This window comes from Lemur catta, chromosome 9, assembly GCF_020740605.2.
Source record: "Lemur catta isolate mLemCat1 chromosome 9, mLemCat1.pri, whole genome shotgun sequence".
NCBI classification, from domain to species: Eukaryota; Metazoa; Chordata; class Mammalia; order Primates; family Lemuridae; genus Lemur; species Lemur catta.
Window position 1 is genome coordinate 64,841,130 of NC_059136.1, and position 22,164 is coordinate 64,863,293.

General features: G+C 37.4%; 1 protein-coding gene across 4 annotated transcripts in view; it reads left to right on the plus strand.

Moving 5' to 3' along the window:
- The window catches only part of RUNX1T1 (RUNX1 partner transcriptional co-repressor 1), a 138,941-nt gene that overhangs the window by 113,958 nt on the left and 2,819 nt on the right, over positions 1–22,164 (plus strand). For all 4 annotated transcript variants that reach the window (XM_045561944.1, XM_045561941.1, XM_045561942.1 and 1 more), the window contains 3 exons: positions 2,939–3,007; positions 7,949–8,139; positions 21,042–22,164. The exon at positions 21,042–22,164 is cut by the window's right edge and continues 2,819 nt beyond it. In XM_045561944.1, the coding sequence (XP_045417900.1) occupies positions 2,939–3,007; positions 7,949–8,139; positions 21,042–21,317 (536 nt within the window). In that variant the 3' untranslated portion in view covers positions 21,318–22,164. The remainder of the gene's footprint in view (positions 1–2,938; positions 3,008–7,948; positions 8,140–21,041) is intronic.

A 22,164-nucleotide genomic window follows, 5' to 3' on the forward strand; every position in this document is an offset into this window, starting at 1 on the left:
TAGCCAAGGTGAAACATCGCACAACTTTCCAGTGTGGTATATGTACCCTCAGGATACCTACTGTGCAGCACGTGGAAGGTGGAAGGTCAGTTGAGTTCTATATATTAATATTTGGGTGAATTTGGGGACTATAAACATTGATGAGTGAGGTTTAAGTAAAATTTATCAAAGTGTCTTGAAAGAAACTTGAGGACTTTGCTACTAACAACTTAAGCAGTGAATTGTTAACTATAGAAATAATTTCTAATCCCAAGTGACGTATATTCTGGGTATTGAGTTGTTAAGTCTAGAAATAATTTCTATTCCCAAGTGATATATACTCCAGGAGTTAAAAAAAAAAATTATTTTGTGTATGTGGATTACTCCATACTTCTTCAATGGTTTTGCTTTCTTTTAAAGTTTCATGCTATTTGGATTTTAGTGCTGAGAGGAAAAAGAAACTTTAAAGTGCTCTTTTCATCTTAGTTATTTATAAGGAAATAAGTATATACCCATTCTTACTAGACAACCCAGTAGGTAATAATAGTGATGATATTAATAATGAGAATAATAGCAAGTAACTTCTAATGAGAGTTTAGGATGCGCCATGCCAAGTATGTAATAGGAAAGTACCTCCCTCAGTCTTCAGAGCAGTACTCTCAAATTTTAGTCATCTTGTCCTCACTTTATAGATGAGACAGCTGAGTTGTGGAGAAACTAATATGCTCGGTGTCACATGGCTAGTAGTTGGAATAGCTAAGATTCAGCTGCACCGGGCTCTAGAACTAACTTTCTTCTGCCTATACTGCCTGGGGCTGGTAATTAGTATCTTTCAGGTATGAACTTTGGGTAACTTAAGATCCACCTTTCCTGTTCTTTATTATAATGATGGGCCATTTATCAAAAAATATTTTTTATAAACTACAGATCTCTTCTTAACCCAGTAAATGAAAAATATTTTTTTCTTGCTACTTTGGAGAAGTCAAGTTTTTTCTGTCTTTAGACTTTACAGATCCATTCTTATCCAATCAATTATACTTGTCAGTCTTTTTTCCTTAAAAATTGTCTTTAAAAGTTGTCATAAGTAAATATCTGTGTTTCACTGTATCACATGCCTAAATGTGAACTTGATTGCACTTTCTTTATTTCTTCTGGAAATAGTTATAGTAGAATGGAAGATAATCTTGACAATCTAATTAGCTATATCACATTTCCGTTAAGTCATTTATGCACCAGTTTTATCTAGCTTTCTTTGTTTTGAGAATGAAAGTAGCTTCAGTAAAAATGTTTTGGTTTTTTGTCATTTTATAGAAATGAATGTGCACATGAGAATGCATGTGTATCTCCAGTCTATCCAGTAGTCATTAGATTATAATGTAAACTTTTGAAAATAAACTTTTTAATTTTAGATTTTAAAAAACCTTGCAAAGATAATACAGAGAGTTTCCATATATCCTTCACCAAACTGTAGTAAATTTTGCTAATTCAGAATAGTCAGGAAAATCTAGTGTTCTGGCCAACTGATAATCTATGTACCTCATGAAGATTAAAAGTATTCAAATGTATCTAAAGCATTGAAACATAATGACATAAAATTGGATAAATTTATCATGCTTCTCTTTATTTTTGATATTCTGTAGCTCCATAAGATACATGAGACTGGACTGAATTTCTTTTAACACATTAATGGCCATGAGTTGTATTTAACTCACTCTAGTTTTGCCCCTGGGGCTAAGTGAAGCATATATAAAGTCTTACTTGTTGATGTTCTTATTGTTACAATTAATATGACAATTTAATTCTAAAAATGTGGATTAAATGAATAGAAGTTGATAAATTTCGTTTTTCTATTTATGTTTACCTTGAAATTACACTTGAAGTTTTTATTCTATTTTCGTAATAAGACACTGTCTGTGGCCCCAAGGAAAAATTTCTGATTTTTTTTGTGTGGCCGTCAACATGTTAATCTTCAACATACCATTAGATAAAGTATTGTTTAAAAAAACTAGTCAACAACTTGACATTTCTTGTACATATAGAGAAATTTTCAATTTTAATCAATTTATCATGGGTTTAATAATCATTGTATTTTATAAAAGTTAAACTGTTTTTTTCTTCCTAAAAACTTCTACTAACATAGGCTTCCATTAAAAATCCAATATGGAAGACTGTGTGCACTTTGTTTACTTTGACACATATGTAAAAAATATAAAACACTTCATGCCATTTCCATGAAAACATATTTTGGAAGTTAGCATTCCTATATCAATAATAGTATTATTTGTTTTCTCAAACTTTTAAACTTTGGCAAGCATAATAAGCACAGTATTTAAAGTGAAACTCCGTTTCTTTTTCTGGAAAGCACATACTAATTCTGTTTGGTGAACTGAAGGTCTGTAAATCCATTCTAATGAGTCTTTCTTCCACCCATGTCAAATCCATGTGATCTAATTTGTGTGAAAAATCTTAATGCTCAGTGAGATTTTTAAGAAGTAATTAAGTGTTGAGAACTGGTTAGCCATAGAGCAGGGCTCACTATTTATTGAAAGGTGGCAGAAATCAGAGTTTTGTGGAAATTACATTACCAAACATTTGATTTTTTTAACTATGAAATTGACTCTTGCAAGGAAAACTACCAAATACAATTTATTTTCTTTAACAAAATAAAATATACCTGTAGAAATCCCAGTAGTGAGAGAATGCTGAGAACAGTATTCCCAAACATCATCTTGTATAATGAAATAAAGCTGCTTTGGCTTTGAGCATACAAGACATTTAAACCAATGACCTTTTGTTTTCCTTGGGCTCTAATATCTGGCCGTGCTATTTTTGTGTGTTTTCTGGAATTGTGTTTTTGTAGAGAAGCCAGGAGAATGGGCATTGCTTACTTCCACTGTGTGATGACACCACTGTGCTTACACTGCTCCTCTCTCTCCAACCCCTTCTCATCTTTTCCTAGATGCACATCGGGAATTCCTTCACAGGCCTGCGTCTGGATACGTGCCAGAGGAGATCTGGAAGAAAGCTGGTAAGAATTGTTTAAAAACACGAGTTTCGTGTTCTGGCAGCTGTGTGCAGTTGTTAATGCAGTGATGTGAAGAATGACAAGAAAGGACTTTACTGCTAACAACAACAACAACAGCAAAAGCAAAACAAAACAAGACAAAAAAACCACAAAACAAAACAAAAAACCTGATTAATATTCTCAAACCAAGCCTGATTAGAACATGAAATGGTTTTTATTTTAGTAGCATCTGCTAGTGCCATTATAATTGAGAGGCTGGCAATATTTCCATTATATAAACCCCATTTTTTTCATGGGCTATAATGGTTTCAGGCTGAAACTGGTATAAGAGGTCTTAGCTTGCATGTTTTTTTTTTCCCCTTTGATGGAGAAAAAATCCACTGTTTTAGAAATTAAATTGTGTACTTCAACTTTTTCGTTTGCATTCTTTAAAAAAATCATATCAAATCTAGTTGACTATTTAAGGTACTCAAATTATTTTTTGGTTACAACCAACTTTTAAAGTTATTCTTTGCTAATTAATATTCAATGATTAGAGTTAAATTACTTCTTTAAGTTAAATGACAAAGTTGTTAAACATTTACTTTTACTTTCCATATACATTCTCTGCTTTCCATTAAGAAAAAATATTGCTCTATATTTTGTAGTAGATTTAAAGCTCCTGATGACCCACTGACTTGTTATTGGGCTTAAAGAAGTTCAGATCTGGGAGAATCTTGGTGGAACACCAGCTGAGTGAAAACCTTTATGAAAACCAACTCAGCAGATAAAGCATAAATCTGTTTGAAGAGTTAAAGATGACATTAAAAACATACTGTGACTTTGAGCTGCTGTAACTGCAACTGTTAAAATAGTTTGTCTGTCTGAGTTGAGAAGCTGGGAAATGCTACTTCTGCAAACAGTCAAATGGGTATAGGGCTGGCAATACTCACCAGACAGCCAAGGGAAAGGGTATTTGTTGTTGTTTTTTTCTACAAAAGATTGTTCTTTGGGTTTTGATTTGATTCAGCTGTGTTTGTAGTTCTGCGCCACTTGCTCTGGTCAACTTGTATCAACTTGGTCTTATCCAAGTAGTTTTATAGATTTTCTAAGAAATAACCTGTTTTTGTAAGAATGAGTTTTAAAATCTGATGGTATTCTAGGCTTTGTAGCTTAAAGAACCAGAAAGCTCTCTTGCATGTCTGATATGCAAATTAATAGATCCATTCTGCCTAAAGGTTAAACTATATATGTTGCTCACCTACATAGTTTTACCAGATTTATGGTAATAGTCATGTGATACTCTCAAGCTGTTAAAAATATGTAGGGTATCACCTGCCTGAAAAAGAGTTGCCACATCTTTCTTCTGACCATTTTTCTCCTCCATTTTTAATCTGTCAGTGCAACTTATTCCAGTAAGAAGTATAAAGAATTGTCATTTTGGACAGCAGAGGGTGACTTTTTATGATGAAGGGACAGTCTTTTCTCTGCATTTCCCTTACTTACATGTATTTAGGTTAAATTTTTGATAGTTCCTAAAGAAAAACTGCCGGTAAGGTCTTGTGTAATCCAAATTCCTTCTGTGCTATTGTCTGCTCAATTCTTTGTTTGACTGCTATTAAGTAAGAACAGATTTTTCTGAATATACCACCTTTGTGGGAAAGTCAACTTGAATAGCTATGCACAAAGGAAGTCTTACTATAAGTGGTAAGCAATTGGAAGCAGATTCAAAACTACTATGTATTTTCCACTTAATCAATTGTGTTTTGTTTTGTTTTTTCTACTTGACATGTTGTAATCTATTGAATCTACCATCATTTTTCTTCACTTGTCTCTTTTGGGGGTTTCCAAACCTAATTCTGGATATACTTTAGGTTTTGGGGACTTAGTAGAGAAAGAGCAATACTTGCTTTGTTGTGTCCATGTACTCTCTAAGAAGGGTTAAACCTTATCAAGGAAACATTTGGATTATTTTTTGGTATGTCTGTCAACTATTTTAGGTCTTCAATCTAAAATATGACTTGGTATGGAGCAGATTACCTTCGTATTCTTCTCACAGAGGTATCCTTAATCTGCTGCCTATGAACAGTTCAGGAATAGGTTTCTATGGATGGATGCTAAACTTTAAGGAGTATATTAAATCCCTAAAGTACGAAATCTCCAATAACTGTTTATAATATTTATCATTATAGGCTTCTTAAAAGGCATTTCTAGTGTTTGCAATGTCAAGGCATCCAACATGTTAAAAATATCAAGGGCACAATGTGACATATGCACTCAGCTTGTTACAATTTGAAGGCTTTTTCTCTATGATTTTAAATTTGGCTATGGGCAGTTGTTTTTTTTTTAAACCTATGAAGTGTGTCTTTGCAATAAAAATATTGTAATATCTTTGTGGTAAAAAATAAGTAAATAAAGTTTAAAGGGCTGAACTCTCAAAATTTGATATAGTATAACCAACCAGTGGGTCCTTTTTCACAGAAAATTATAATTGCGAAAAGTATATCTTGTGCTTGAAAGTACATCATATAGCTTTTTGCACTATTTTATTTTGAAGTGATTTCAAATGCGCAGAAAAGTTACAAAAAATTACCTATATCTTTCACCCAAATTCTCCTATTTTATCATACTTGCTTTAGTATCTTCTCTCTTCCCCCTTCTTACCTCCTTTCTTTCTTTGTGTGTATGTTTGTGTGTGTGTGTGTATATGTGTGTGTGTATGTATGTTTTCTAACATTTGAGAGTAATTACAGATGTGATGTCTCTTTACCTTAATTATTTTAGTGTGTATTTTCTAAGAAGGATATTTTCTTACATAACCATAGTACAGTTACCAAAATCAAGACATTGACATTGATTCAACAGTGTTATTCATCTGTAGACCCTGTGCAAATTTTGCACTTTGCCCCAATAATACAATTACATAACAATACAAATTTTTAAAGCTTAGAAATCCTAACAAATGTTCAAGGCCCATCAGTTTTCCCCTAAAAGTAGTATTTATTTGTAAAAGCATAAGAAAGAAACTCAAAAGTTAAAAAGGGTCCTTATAAAATTGGAAAGAAATGTAACATAAAGATGCTCTTAAAAATTGCAACTCAATGTTTTCTTCAGTATATTTCTTTTCACACGATCAGAGAATGTTTGCAGTTGGTAATAAATATTCAAGCACCTTGCAAATGTCCTACCAATTCTCTTTGCTGATCTGTATATGCCTGTGGGATTAGAATAGGGATGCATAATTTAAATATAAATTGCCTGATTTGCATATACAATTAGTCAAGCTACAGCTTTGATCATAAGCAAAAATTATTGTCCTGTATTACCACTTAGATAGAATTTTAATTCACCTTGAATATTCAAACTAAATTAGACCCTGGCTGTATAGTTAGAAGGGCAGTACTTCCCTAGTGCCCCAAGTCATTTATGATAGAGTAATAAAGGCATCTTTTCACCTCCTGGTGAAGAAGGTTCTGTAAGCTCTGTCTGCAATACTCTGATTCTATCCAGATTTTAAATGCATATCTTAAAACAGCTAACAAAGGCTTAACATATTTTCGTTAATATTTCCAGTCTGGTTCTTTTCCTTATAGTTTATAAAGCCCAGCAGACAGTAATTGCAAACAAATGTACGTCAGAAATAATGCCACTAAAATGATGGGGGCTACAAAAGTCATGACAGTTAATTACTACTGGAGATCTTCTGACATTCCTCAAGTCCTGCACTATAGATGTGTGAAATAAACCATAGAAATTTAAGAAACCATAGGAGTACTTACATCTCTTACATTTTTAATCTATGGTAAAACATTTTTATTAGGAATCTATGTTTTTAATTAAACAGAACATTTAATTAAGGTGCTTTTTAAGTGGGTGAAACAATTAGTACAAACACTTGAATGAAACATGTCATAATTAGTTTTAATAGAGTGTTAATTGGTACTAGGTTTGCCAAGTTAATAATTACTGCTTATTAAATTTTCAATTAATCATTGTCATTTTGCTTTGAATAAAGATGAAAATTAGATAAACTAATTCAGAGGGAGGATATTTTCCCTTGTTAATTAGAACAGTTAATTTTTTTAAATGGAAATTATTTGTTTTAGTTGTCAGTCTTATGTTGTACATTAGTTGAATCTTTGCACCCTTTCCTCAGCCAAAAACAAAGAGCTAATTTGATACCTTGCAGGTTTGTAGTCAGCCCTGACTGTTTTGGTTTGCGATATGATTCAGTTATAGTTGTCTAGTGCAACAGTTGGTTATGCAAAATCATTATATATACTTGACGAAGTAGACAGACAATAGCTTAAAATTTAGAAATGAGATTTTTAAAAATCTCTATCAGTCTATAAAGGCACATAATACTCAAAAATGACTTAAGAAAAAGAAACTGGATCATCTGTTACGTTATTTTTTTTTTAAATCTCTATTAACCTAATTGCTATCTGAGTTACCTTTTTACTACTGTGTTGTATTTTTTACCAGCAAAACAATTGTTTGCACTTATATATGTGTATGTGTAAAATCCATTCCCTTTTTATTTTTTTCCTGAATGCTTTACCCATGGGTTTCCTATATTCATGTTAACCTACAATGTCATGAAAACTAACTTTTGTATGTGTCTGAATTATTCAGACAGGTTTCTTGCGAGTGTCTTTATCTTTTAACTTCTTAATCTGGTCTCAGAATCATTTCTGGCGGCACTAGTTTGGTAAAAACATTGTAGGAAAGACCTAGGAATTTCAAAAATAATCCCAGAAGTGTAAGGTACAGAAAAATTCTCACCGTTTGTATTCCTAAGTAAATTGCACATATCTGCTAGTTTTTTAGACTGCCAGAACGGCCCAATAATGTGGATGAGAGTAATGCCTGTTCCGTGTAATTCTATTAAAAAGTAATCAGCACCCAGGGTCCCGAGCTAACCGAGAGGTGTTGTCTTGTCTGGTTGGCCTGACTGGCACACAGAGGAGGCCGTCAACGAGGTGAAGCGCCAGGCGATGACCGAGCTGCAGAAGGCCGTGTCCGAGGCGGAGCGGAAAGCCCACGACATGATCACCACGGAGCGCGCCAAGATGGAGCGCACGGTGGCCGAGGCCAAGCGGCAGGCTGCGGAGGACGCGCTCGCGGTTATCAATCAGCAGGAGGATTCCAGCGAGGTGAGCTTCCCAAGGAGAGCTTTTGTTAATTGACTGCTCATTTTTGATTCCAGGACGTCACGAATGAAAGTGGATGTTGGATTTCAGACAAATGTTTGGAAAAAGAACTTTAAAACAATTTGGGAGTTGGAAGTACTTGTGGAATTGACCAAGAGCTGATCAAATTTTATCTCTTCTTTTTTGTTTAATTTTTTTATTTGTATATATTTATGGGGTACAAGTGTAATTTTGGTACATGTGGAGATTGCATGGTGGTCAAGTCAGGGCTTTTAGGGTATCCATCACCCAAGTAATGTACATTGTACCCATTGAGGAATCTCTCATCATCCCATCATCCACCCCCCTTCTACTTCCTCACCCTTCTGAGTCCCCAGTGTCTGTCATTCTGCTTGCCACATCCATGTGTGCACATCTTTTGGCACCTACTTATGAGTGGGAACACACAGTATTTGTTTTTCTGTTTCTGGAATGTTTCACTGGAGATAATGACCTACAGTTCTATCTACATTGCTGCAAAAGACACGATTCCATTCTTTTTAATGGCTGAATAATATTCCACTGTGCCCATTTCTTCATTGAAGACCTAAAAGATAACTCTTTGCCAAAAAAAGGTTTTTAATATGTTTGATGGGTTTTGGATTAAAGTGAAATTCTTATAACTTCCCAGCATTATTTAGAAACTGAAAACTTGGCTGTGTGTGAGAACGAGCATATATGGATGCTTTCCTTCTGATAGAAGGGATTTGATAGAGATACACTGCATACACTATGGTCTCCAGAGACATACTGCATGCTTGGGATTGAAATCGCTTTCTTAGTTATTGGTCCTAAAGTCCAATGCCAAAACAATGTATGTAGCAACTAAATATTTCTTTTTTTTTTAATTTAGCTGATTTATTTCAGTTTTTATTTTTATTTTTTTCCTGAATTTCTTTTTTTTTTATTTCAAGATATTATGAGGATACAAACGTTTTGATTACATTTTATGTCTTTGCCTCACCCAAGTGAGGTTTAGAGGCTTGCCCTTCCCTCTACAATGCACACCGTGTCCTTTAGTTGTGAGCAACTAAATATTTCTAAGAGATCTTGTATGTAGTCTATATTTCCATGTTAGTTGTGATAATCAGTATTATGGCCATTTCCTAGCATAATATTGCTGCTGGAAGTAATGATATTTAGTATTATTCCAGTATAATAATTCCCACACACGTACACACACGAACCCACAGATAAACTAAATGGCTAAAAGATCTGGGAAGTAACTAAAACACAATATCTAAGGGAATTATTTTTAAAATATAGCCTATAAAATCAGAGCAACATAGTAATGCTTCATGTTAATGAATATAGCATCACAACCCTCAACCACAAAGTAACTTTAGATAAAGAATTACCATTGGCTAGCCTCACCCAGCTGAACTTGCAGAGACATGAATTGATAAATCAGTGGTCTACCACAATATATATCTATAATTTGTGGGGGAGAGTAAGTATTTAATTTGTACCAGGCTGTTCTGTAGATGAAAGGCCCTGCAGGAATCATTCGATGCCTAGAGTTTCTGTTTAATGTGTAGCAGATGAATAACAAGGGCACAAAAGGAATTGATTTTCAGCATTTGAAAGTTTCTCAGGAAAAGAGGGACAAAGGGAAGTTTATCTACCCTTTAGGTGCTGACTTTTCCATTGTTGAATTAAACTACACATAAATTCCGTTTTATTGGCATTTGTGGCTAAGATATATAAGGACTTTGTTTTCTATATTTTAATGTTTAATTTTTATGAGCATCTTTTGAAAAGAACTTGTCCTGCTCCATTCAAGTTAGTAATATTGTGAGGCACACTTGTTATTATCATTAAAATATTATCACTTGTACATGGACATTTTAGGTCTGTTGGGTATGTTAAGAATAGTTTGTAGTTCACTGAATTCTAAAGACAAATGTCTATGAAGAAATTGTCAATTAAATCTTTGTATTAGGGCGATAATATGCCATATTACTTCAGTATCTAAAAGCTTTGTGTCTATTCCTAAAACCTATCCAGAAAAATGTATGATCTTGACACCAGTATTTAGCATTATAAATTATGGTATATCACACAGTAGCTGTGATAAGTAGTAGATATGATTGAATAACCGATGTAAAAATGATCATCTGTAATAATTTTTTTTCTTTCTTTTTTGGTCTCTGCAAAGATGGGGGGATTGATCTTTAATATAGCACTCCTTTGTCTTCAGTGACACTTTGCCAAGAATTTTAAGACTATGGTAGGGAAAACAGTTTGGAATTCAGAGGGACAAATTTAATTCCCAGCTCCAGCTCTTGCAATTCTTTGACTTGTGAGAAAGCACTGAACCTCTAAAAGCTTTGGTCTTACTGTGATGCAAAGATGAGTGAAAGTGTCTTGTGTAGTGGCTAGAAACTTGAGACATGATCATTTGATCATGTTGTAGGTAAGAAAACTCACCTGGCTAAAGTTACAAAGCTAGGAAATGGTAGAGTCTAAACTGGAACTTGCAGCATGCTGTCAGTCCTTGTAATGATGAAATAAGGATCGTTAAGGTAATTTTTGGATGCAGATAAAGGCAACTTTGGTTTCTCACCTTTCTTCAGTCTAAACCACAAGACCACTTTTAAGACTTTTAAGATGGAGGAGTCATCCCTTTTCTCCATAAGTAAGGTAGGCAATTTCCTGAGGGTAGAAGAGAGAAAGATGGAAGAGGATTTCATTTTAGTAAAGCTCATGCTTCTCTGGACTTGTGCATAAGTCTGCCCAGACATACTAGAAAAGTGGTTTGACCAAGGACTTGACAAAGATGTAAAGGGTAATTCCATTAACCAACCCAAAGTTAATGTCATTCACTCCCTAGGAATGACCATGTCCAAGAACACTCCAAGTGCCTGGTGGTGGGTTCAGTTCAGCCATACCTTTCTCCCAGTTATTGGATTGAATTTGTAGGTAAATACTTTTTTTCCTCCCTCAAAGTAAGGACAAAACTTTGAAGACAAATTTATTATTTTTCTGCACCCCACTCTTTCCTCACACTCAGAATAGAGACAGCCTGACAAAAGCCACCTCAGCAGTGATGCTTGCACGTCACCTGAAGTGTAGGGAGCTCCCTGAGCCCCTCCTGGACAGAGCCAGGACAGATCTGGCTTCCTTGGAAGAGGATAGAGCTTCCTATGCCAGGCCTCACCATAGTTGACCCACAGGGTAGGGAATTTGTTATATGCTGAGAAGACACTTCATTACTTCTCAGAATTTTCATCTATGTTTTTATATTTACAGGTTTTCTTGAATATGAACAATTTGGCCCCAGATAAGGCCCATGTCGCATTGTGCTTTAGATATTTTATGAATTATTCCTTTTATTAGAAAAAAGAAAAGTCTTCATTCTTAGAAATGAGAGGTCTAGCCATGATAACAAAAGTACACATTCTCCTTAAATGTAAGAGCTACTGATTTTAAAACTGTATCTAGAAATTAATGGGCATTCTTTAAAAATATCATGTTTGTGACTTGCCCAAAGTAGTTTATTATTTGATACATGTAACTAAATTACTCACATCCATTCATTCATTTATTCTTCCAGCAACAAATCATTGAGCTCCCATTCTATATCAGGGACAGTGATGGCACTGAGGGTACAGCAGTCCCTGCTCCATGTGGATTGCAATTTACTGGAGCCGTCAAATAACTACATTGTACAGGTCATAATAAAGTTTAACGTGAAGGTTTCTGGGGGAAAGTTTTGTTTCATCTGGTTCTTAAGGACGACCAGAAACTGGTCAGCAGCTGCCCACCACCCCTTCCCTCCATGACCTCATCACTGCTCCTGCAGGGAAGATGGGAAGGGAAGCTTTGCCAGGTTTGAAAGCAGGACAGTTCTGTGGCTGATGAATGTTTTGGAAGGGTCACTCACACTGCAGTGTGCAGAGAGATTAGAGGAAGCAAAAAGGAGGGACCCATCTGTGTCAAGAGCAAGATGAGGGAGAAGATGGTCGGATGAGGATGATTGGTAGTGGTACTGGGGGTGTGGGAAATTGGATATAATGGCTGCATACCCACGAAATAGAACGCGCAAGATACGGTGATTGATTCTCTATCAGGAAAGAAGAGGGAGTCATGGTTTTCAGTGGGATATGCACTTCAGGTGATCTTACTTGAACCACCTTCAAAAATTTTCTGGCTTTGATCTGCCCATGGGATGTCTGGGGTGGTGGAAAAGGTAACCTTTGCTCATTTCTTGTGCATAAACAACACGAGTGAAGACATTTAGAAGCTCGAATCAATTATTTAATCCAATGAGAGAGACACATCTTCTCTATGGACTGGAAAGAGTAAATAGAGCACAGAGGCTTAAGTTCATCCTGTGTAATGTGAAAACCAGGAGAGTACTCTGTAGGTAGGGTCTAGGGTGGTGTTTACACCTGTTGTCCCCTTACAATTAAGAGTGTCTCCTTCTACTCTCAAGTGTTCTGGTTTAGGTAAGTTTTATGGTCCCACCACTCAAAGGCCATGTTCAGCTGATTAGATAATCATCTTGCTAGCACAGCTCAGAAGCAGATGCGTGTTGCAGAAGGAATATAAGAGGAGGACCCAGAAGACCTGAATTCTGTCCCCATCCCAGGGGTCATTGGGTGATTCATTTTATTCCTGTCAGCCTCCATCTCTCCTTAAGGAATGAGACGTTATTCACTTACAAGGTTATTTAAAAGATTTTTTTACATAAACAATTTATAGTGTTTTGAGAGCTATAAAACAAGGCATTATTATCTGCACACATTCCCCACAGTTTTTGCTCATGATGTGTGCTAAACTGTTCTGACTGAAACAATATTTTCCCCCTTTCCTCTCTTTATTTTAAGCCATCTCCCATTGTAGACATCTACCCGTCTCTTACCTAGATCATGTGTAATCTCTATAATACAAATCTATAACAATATATATGTGGATAGATCCACAAATTATTTCTCTCTCTCCCCTTCACAGGGATTTTAGAAGGAATCTGGGCTTCAGAATCAATACCAGAGTTCAAGGCCTAGGTTGGCTGTTTCTATGTTTCTTCTGAACTGTTTAGGTTGACTACAGATATCTCTGAATTCTTCTCTCTATAATTTCTGAATTTAGCTTTTGTCTTTCTACCTCACTTTTCATATCTATATAGAGCTAGTAATGCCCACTCTGCTTAGGAAAACCAGTGTTCTAAAGGATAGAAACATTGCAGAAGGAGGAGAGAAGAGTTCAAAACATTTAATTGGGGAGATCAAAAGGAAGAAGACAGGGAGGCAGGAATGAATAATGTATGGAATTATTTGTAGGCGTGCCATATAACTTACCCAAACTGGGATGCCTTTTGGAGTGAAGGAGGGTGCTCCTGCTGGGACGTCACCAGTGCTATAAACCAGGCTTTCCCAGGCACACAGGAGCCCATGGTCAGCAGAGTTATTGTGGGTTGCATGAAGTCTCTTATCTGAGATGAGATAAGATGACCTACAATGAGTGTTTAACCCTGTACCAGGCATGGTACAAAAGTGCTTTCTATACTTTAGCCCATTGACTTCTCATATCAGCTCTGATAGAGTAGATAGTGTTTTCTTCCTTTTGCAGGTAAGATAGCTGAGTCTTGGTGGGCTTGGCCTACTTGCTCAGTGTCTCTTGATCAGTCCTCACCCACATTGCCTAGCTCTCAGGTCACCTTCTTCATAGCCACATGGCAGTAGTGGGATCTTTTTTTTTTTTTCCTGATTGTGTACTGGTGGGTCTATTTCTTCATTAGACTTCGTTCCGATTATTTCTACTTAGTTCTCTAATTTTGCTTGGGTTTACAGACTAATAATTGTTATTATTAACAGTTAGAATGACACTGGAATTGGGGCAGGTAACCTAAGCAGTGTGATGTTTTATGTACTTCCTCTTTTTATAATGTATTACGTATTTCACCCAGAATGTAATGGCTGCATTAGCCTACATCAGAAGTTCATCTTAAACTGTTTTATTTTTTTCTATATTTCTGTTTCCTATATGTATATATATATAAAGGTTTTTTTTCCCCCACTAAACACTGTTAGATTGTGGCTATTTCCAAAGAAACTTCTATAGCTCTTCTTTGAGATCTACAGCTTATACTAGTTTAGGTGATTGAAGCAGGAAACTGGAAGTGAGCATAGAAACAGATAATAAATAATTATACTGTTCTAATAGTTTCGAGTTTTAAGCCACCAAAGTGATTTTCCCCCAGATTAAAACAGCCCGTAATTGTTATTCTTATATAGGTGCAGAACTGCACAGTTATATCAAAGTTGGGCAGTTTTGTGACTCTTAAGCAGAAACAGTGATCAAACCTTTCCACTTTCTATTTCCAGAGCCTGCTAAGCCTTGACAGTGTGAGCAAGTCACTCTGAGAGATTCATCTTCATTACTCCTTTCAGAATTAGTAGAACCAGCCCCAGTGGCATCTGTGCAGGATGTCCCAAGCTGTGGAAACACCACCTGTGTAGACTCTGAATAGAACGTAGGAGCCTTACAGCATTAAAGCCCTTACAATCTGATCAGATCAGTCCATTCCCAGAAGAAGTTGGCACTGTCAGAGCACAAGCTAGGACGCTATGTTACTAAAAGATTTTTTTTTTTTTAACTAAAAGGCCAGCTGTTTGATTCCATAGATGTTCATGGCATAGTGGACAGAACACTGGACTTGGAGAGACCTTGAGTTGCTCACTTCTTGGAGCTTTGGTCTTCTCATCTGCAGAATTGGGATAATGTTGATGTGAGCTACTTTGCAAGGTGATTAGAGGTACAAATGAGATGAATAGGAGTATTTTATTTAAAAAAAAAAGTCACTTTGCAAATGAGCATTGTGTCTATGTAAGAGAAAGAGAGAAAGAAAGAAAAGAAAAAACAGTTAAGAAATTATTCTGGGCTGGGGTGGTGGCTCACGCCTGTAATCTCAGCACTTTGGGAGGCTGAGGTGAGAGAATTGCTTGAGCCCAGCAGTTCAAGACCAGCCTGGGCAACATAGCAAGACCTCATCTCTATAACAGATTTAAAAATTAGCCAGGTGTGGTGGCGCATGCCTGTAGTCCCAGCTACTTGGGAGGCTGAGGCAGGAGGATCCCTTGAGGCCAGGAGTTTGCGGTTGCTGTGAGCTATGATCACACCACTGCATTCTAGCCTTGGCAACAAAACAAGATCCTATTTCTAAAACATAAAAATAAAAAAGGAAATTATTCTAACAGGAAGGGTAGTGAGGGAATTAAAGTAGCAATTATATGAGACTGGAAAGGAAAGAAGAGAGACCACTGAAGTAAAGTCTGTGGGGTTTGGCACTGAGTGGTTGCAGAGGCTAAAGAAAGAGGAGTTTGCAATGAGATGACAAGAGTCTTGGGCCTGAGTGTTGCTAGTGACTAAAATGGACATTATGTTTAGGGTTTAGGTAATACTGATTCAGAGGAGTGACCTGGTGGAGCTACGTACAGAACAGGCAGTTGAAAGAGCGTGTGAAGCTCAGGAAGGAGATGAGTGAGGAGAAACAGGTTTGAGAGTCCTTTACTTAGAACTGATGGTTGAAACCACGAGTTCTGACAAGGAAGGGCGTAGGAAGGAAAGGATATTCCTCTTCTCTGTGCTAGTGACCCCTACCCCCTTGCCAAATATTTACAGGGGAACAAACAAACAGAAAGTTACAGTGCAAGAAAGAGAATTGTAGTACTATCTAAGAAACCAGAATTAGAGGAAGTTTCAACAAGGGGCATTTAAAAAGGAGGAATGCGGAAGTGGTCATCAGTGGTGAAAATTCAGAAAGTGTGAGGACAGTGAAGATGGAGAAAAGACAATTAGTCACTAGTGACACGTAAGGGAAGTAAGTTAATGTTTTTTCTCTATAGCTGTCAATGCCTGTGTGTGAAAGCACTTAATTTGGGTGGGACCATGAGCTCTCTAATTCTAAAGGTTGTCATGTGCTGGGTCTGGAGCAAGGACTGTGTCTACGTCTCGATTCCTTCCAGCGAGAGGAGGTGGTGTTAGTACTTGCTATTTATTCAGGACCTACGGAGCTGTGCTTAGCCCTGAAACAATCCTAAATAACCCTGTAGTTATTGTTCCTGCTTTACAGGTTCTGTTGCTCCAACAGGCTAAGTACCTTGCCTGTGGCTCTAACGTCACTAAGTGATGAAGTTGGAAATGAAATGCAGGCCAGCTTGACTCTGAATCCTGTGCATTTCTGTTACACACCATGACACTTTGTCTTTGGTGCCTCCAACTTCCCAGTCCAATCTCCGTCCACTTTCAGGAGTTCAGAGCTCTTCTAATCTGTTCCTGCAATGATGGGATCTAAGCAAAGGTCTGAGATTGACGAAGTATGGTATTTTGGAAAGAGTATTTGATTTGTAGTCCAAACACCCAGGTGAATCAAACCTTGGCTATGTAATTTTATATCTTTGTGACTTTGGGCAAGTCTTTTACTAAGAAAGTTATTTATTTGGGCACCTCAGTATTTCCTAAGTTGCAAAATGTGTGTGAAAATGATTTTAAACTGTCAAGTGCAATGCAAGTATAAGATGCTGTGATCTTAGTGTGAATTTAAGTCACTGTGTTGCCTTCTGTAGAGTTCTTTACATTTTGGAAGTTTTAATTATAATTGTTCTATTTAAATTTATTAAGCATTGTTTGGGTGCAAGGACTTTTGGAGAATTACAGATGTGTAAGGCCTGGAGAAACTTAAAGTAATTCAGGAGACAATACTTTGTCTCTCAGAAAAAGAACATTCAACAGCAAGAACCAGAAGTGACATATTTTGCCAGTAGGACAGAAGGACTATGATCTTTGTATCTAAAATAACAAGATAAAGGAAATAATTATTTTCCTTAGGTACAAAGAATATTACTGATGTAAAGCAAAGTGTCAAACATCTTTCATATGCAGTTTTGGCATTCGAAAGCTTCAGTCTGTCATCTCTAAGTCCATATATAGCCTTGTGTTTGGTCTATTTAGCAAAGGGGAGATTTGTGTTCAGACTCAGAGTTTTCATGTGACTCACCGCCTAACTTTGGTCAATTGACTTGTTTTTCAGATAGGGGAATATTCTTTCGGCTGAAAAGGGAATAATTTTATCACAAATAAGGGAAGACTATAAAATGCCATGAACTTTGAGAATGAAATTTGCTATAGCATGGCTCTTCGTGAGCTTTCTACACTATTGTAGTAATTTCAGTCATTAGAATCACTCTTGAGAGGCCTGAAAGGGAAGCTCAGTTATTTAAAAAAATAAATTAATTAATTAAACAAACAAATAAATAAAACAACCATCAGGAAATACTAGTCTGAATATAAAAAGCACAAATGGAAAAATGTAGATTGGTTTAAGCCATTGACTGCCTTTGTCCCTGCCCTTACGGATGTAGCTCTGGGTGTTAGACACAATTTGCAGTTTCTACCTCTGTGAACAGCAGAAAGCTTAGAAACTTAAAATGATCCAAATTGGAGTACTCACAAGATCCTATACCTTCCCCGGTTCCCAGAATTGTGACTGTTCAGGGACTGAGTGCCCCTGGTGAGGCATCAGTCTTGCAGGTACGGATTAGCTAACAGGAAATTCAGTAGATAAATTCTATATTAATAGAAATTACCTTTTCAGTTTTCTAATGAGCTTTTAAAAAGGGATATGCACTTTGGACTTTGTGTTAGTTGAGCACTCACCAAAGTTCCCTGAATATTCATTGTAGTGCAGTGTCAAGAGAAATAAAAATTTGCAGATTTTTTTTCCTACTGGATCATTTAAATTGCTCTTTGTTGTACCTTCCTACAGCTGAAGGCTGTTTTTGTCCCAGTGGTGGGTGGTAAATGAATAGGATTGAACAACTTCAGGATGAAACTAGAGGTAAAACTAGCCAGACCCCTTAAATCCTGGATCAGAACCAGGCAATACTAGGCAAGAAGGCTCAATTCCCAGCGGCTTCATGATCCAAAACATCTGTTTCTGTAGTTGGCACAATTCCACTTTTTTATTTGTAAAATTGTTCCCATCTTTGAAAACACTTTAAAAAATAAAGAAGTCCCCATTCTGTCTCCTCTTTCCACTTCCCAACACATACATTTGTAATTACCTGGTTTAGTCTGTGTGTTTAATCAGTTTAAATTGAGAATGTTGCGTACATCTGATTTCAATCTGAAGGAGCCATTGAGTATCGGGCAGTTACCACCCTCGTGTCTGCCAAAACGTGCCTCTGCCAAAAACGGATAGGACTCACACCAGGGTATTTCCTAAAGAAGCCACTTGACTCAGATTAGATGTTTAATTTCCTTAAAATATTGTTTTGGATTTGAGTCTCTGTTCTCTAATTGGGATATTCTGATGTAATTTAGGAATATTGCTTATTCGCTGAGTTTGTTCCAGGATCCAGCTGGCATTATTCTAAAAGCCCAAACCTCAAGGAAGCAAACTCCACTCTGAGAGCTGAGTGTCATCCCTCACTGCTTTGAAGGGTGGGCCAGGCCCACGTATGTTCACATCTTTGTGGAGCCATTTATACATGCAATGCAGCTAAATTAGTTTTGGGAGAAAAGGGCTTTGAGTTACAGGAGTGAAACCTCTGATCAGAGGTTCACATCTTTTGAGATATTTTCTTAAATTAATTGAAATAGAAAAAATTGCTTCATTCTAGAAGTAGTTATTCATTTTAACTTCATTTTAGTTTTTTGTTGTTATTCTTGAGACAGGGTCTCGTTCTGTTTCCCAGGCTGGCATGCATTGGCCATGTGATAGCTCACTGTGACTTCTAATTCCTGGGCTCAAGCGATCCTCCCGCCTCAGCCTCCTGAGTAGCTGGGACAACAGGCACATGCCACCATGCCTGACTAACTTTTTAAAAACACATTTTGGAGAGAAGGGGTCTCACTATTTTGCCTAGGCTGATCTCAAAACTCCTGGCCTTGAGTGATCCCCTGCCTCAGCCTCCCAAAGTGCTAGAATTATAAGCATGAGCCACTGCACCCAGGTATTTTACTTATGAATTAACATATCAACCAAGATTCTAGATTTCCTCATCTATGTTTACTTAAAACACATTTCATTGGTTAGAGTTTGAGATCTTTAATTTTTGTTTTGTTTTGCTTTTCCTTTTCTTTATTTCTTTCCTGTAATTCCTTTTCTTTCTTTCTTCCTTCCTTTCCTTCCTTCCTTCCTTTTTTTTTTTTGTTTGAGCTTTATTGCTTAAGGACCATAATTTCTTAATGATAAAGAAATAAGAACATAGAGCTGTGCTCTTGCTACAGGCTTGAAACCAGAGTTCATGAGTTTACAGACTTCCAGCATGTGAAAGGCTCTAGGAGCCCCTTTATTTGTTAGCAAAGTTAGCACGCTGCTAAAAATTCCCTATACATTTTGCATAGTGGTAAAGCCACACACATCAGGGTGATGGGCTGACGTTCCACAGGGGTATTTTCAACAGGCTCATGAGCTCACCCTGAGTCACATAACTAGCATGCTGGAAGCAGAACAAAGGCAGAGAACACGATGGGGAGACCTGTTAGATCAACCTATGTCGGGGCTTAGAAAGTCTATTTTAATTGTGATATAACCACATACCATCAGCTGGTTGGGGTTACCAGAGTGTAGCCAGAAGTTTGTTTCACAAGAAAATAGTCAAAACCAATGAAGATGAAGAGTAAAAAAGTTGAATGGCATAAAGCTAAGAGCGCTTGATGTAGCATTTCACAACAGGTATGGCCTTGACAAACTGGGAACACTTTAAACACTGAAATGAGCATTTAAAGTGGCTTTCCCTGAAGGGTTACCACAATTCCTTTCCTCCTCCTCCCTGCCTTCTTCCCTGGGCACCCCCCAACAGGTGCTCTTCCATCCCTGATTCAGGATGTGACTGTCTTAAAGTTTAGATCCCAGAGACAACTTCAGTTCCACTTTTCTCATGTCTTGCAAAACGCCACCCAGGGCTGGCAGCAGACTTCTTGGGGTCCGAGTTTTGTGCTCCTCACTCACAGATGAGCCCCAGTGCCCTCTGCTTTTCTGACTTCCTGGAGTTGCCAAGGCACAAAGTAGCTCCATCAGCTGGGAGGCGCTGTATGCAAGCAGAATTAGCATTTGCCAAGTTCGAGTCTTCCTCGTTTTTCAAAGCCAAATTAGTCACAGTCTGATTCACTCATTTCACAAATACTACTTAAGCACCTACTGTCTACCAGGCACTATTCTGGGTGCTTAAGATATATTAGAGGAAAAGCAAACCAAGGATCCTGCCCTCTAGGGAGCAGAGGTAAAGGAGATTGTGTTAAGACTGTCCTAGCCTTTGGTCATAAGGTAAACCAAGTAACTGCAGTGGGAAGAACTAAACGCACGAGAGGTTGGAGTGCCTTGCCTCACCCTGTCTAGTTGGTGATGGAGCAGGGAATAGAATCCTTTATCTACTCCATTTCTCCAAACCCAATATAGCGTTCTGGTAGTTTCTTAGTGATTCCTGAGAGTATGTAAAAGGAAGAAGCTTCTGCCCAGAGCAATATATTGGTGTCTGAGCATTGTGGTATGGGTATTACAAGGGAAAAATATTGTATATAGTAATTGCTAGTGAGCATGGGTAAATGGGGAACTTAGATGTAAAGATAACCAAACCTAAAAGAAAAAAGGATTTTATAGTAAAAATTGAAAAGATCTTTAGCCACTTTGTTCCATGCCGTACCAATTGCTGGTAGGAAAGTTTGGACAATCTTGACACCAATACCTGCACCTTTTCTGTGTTCAGTGTGAGTGCCCATATGCATAATACGCCTGGATTTTTCATCCTGACTGCATAGTGTTTGAAAAGAAGGGTACGGTGCCGCCTAGCATATTTATCAGACTTCTGCCTCACAGGGTATTAATCTGGGATCTTGTTTCCTTCCACTGTCTCCTTTAGAGTTGCTGGAATTGTGGCCGTAAAGCGAGTGAAACCTGCAGTGGCTGTAACACAGCCCGATACTGTGGCTCGTTTTGCCAGCACAAAGACTGGGAGAAGCACCACCACATCTGTGGACAGACCCTGCAGGCCCAGCAGCAGGGAGACACGCCTGCGGTCAGCTCCTCCGTCACGCCCAACAGCGGGGCTGGAAGCCCGATGGACACACCACCAGCAGCCACTCCGAGGTCAACCACCCCGGGGACCCCTTCCACCATAGAGACAACCCCTCGCTAGACGAGGACTCAGAACTGTCGGAGGAAAGACAACACAACCAACGCGAAACCAGTTCCTCATCCTCAGATGCTCAAAGTTGTTTCTTTTTTGTTTGTTTGTTTATAGATGAATTATCCTATTTCAGTACTTCAGCAAGAGAGAACCTAACTGTATCTTGAGGTGGTAGTAAAACAGAGGGCCAGTAACGGGTCATAATGACTTATTGTGGATAACAAAGATATCTTTTCTTTAGAGAACTGAAAAGAGAGCAGAGAATATAACAATGAAATGATAGATTTGACCTCCTCCCTGTTATTTTCAAGTAGCTGGGATTTTAAACTAGATGACCTCATTAACCGATGCTTTACCAAACAGCAAACCAAGAGATTGCTAATTGCTGTTGAAAGCAAAAATGCTAATATTAAAAGTCACAATGTTCTTTATATACAATAATGGATAAAAAGAGGAAACCCCTCAAGGGCATGAGCATTGGATACAGCAGTAGACATTTTAACAAGAAGATGAATGGCGTCCGTGGGTTGCTAACTGAACTTTGAAGACCCGCCACAAAACGCGCAGATGTGCAGCAGATTGAAAGGAGACACAGATGTTCGGTTTTTTTCCTGTTTCTGAAAAGAAATAATAATATCCAGGTCAACAGAATGAAAAATGAAAGATGATTTGCAGTGGGATGTATGAATACAGCAGCAAGAAAAAAAAGGCCATAATACAAAAGGCTCCTTTTTATATATATGTATACACACACACAGAAGTAAGAGACTCAGCCTGCAGTTAATTAGCATTCTGGCAGCTTTGACATCAGCCAGCTGCCCTAAATAACCCTTCAACGTTTCTTCACTTTTGCAAG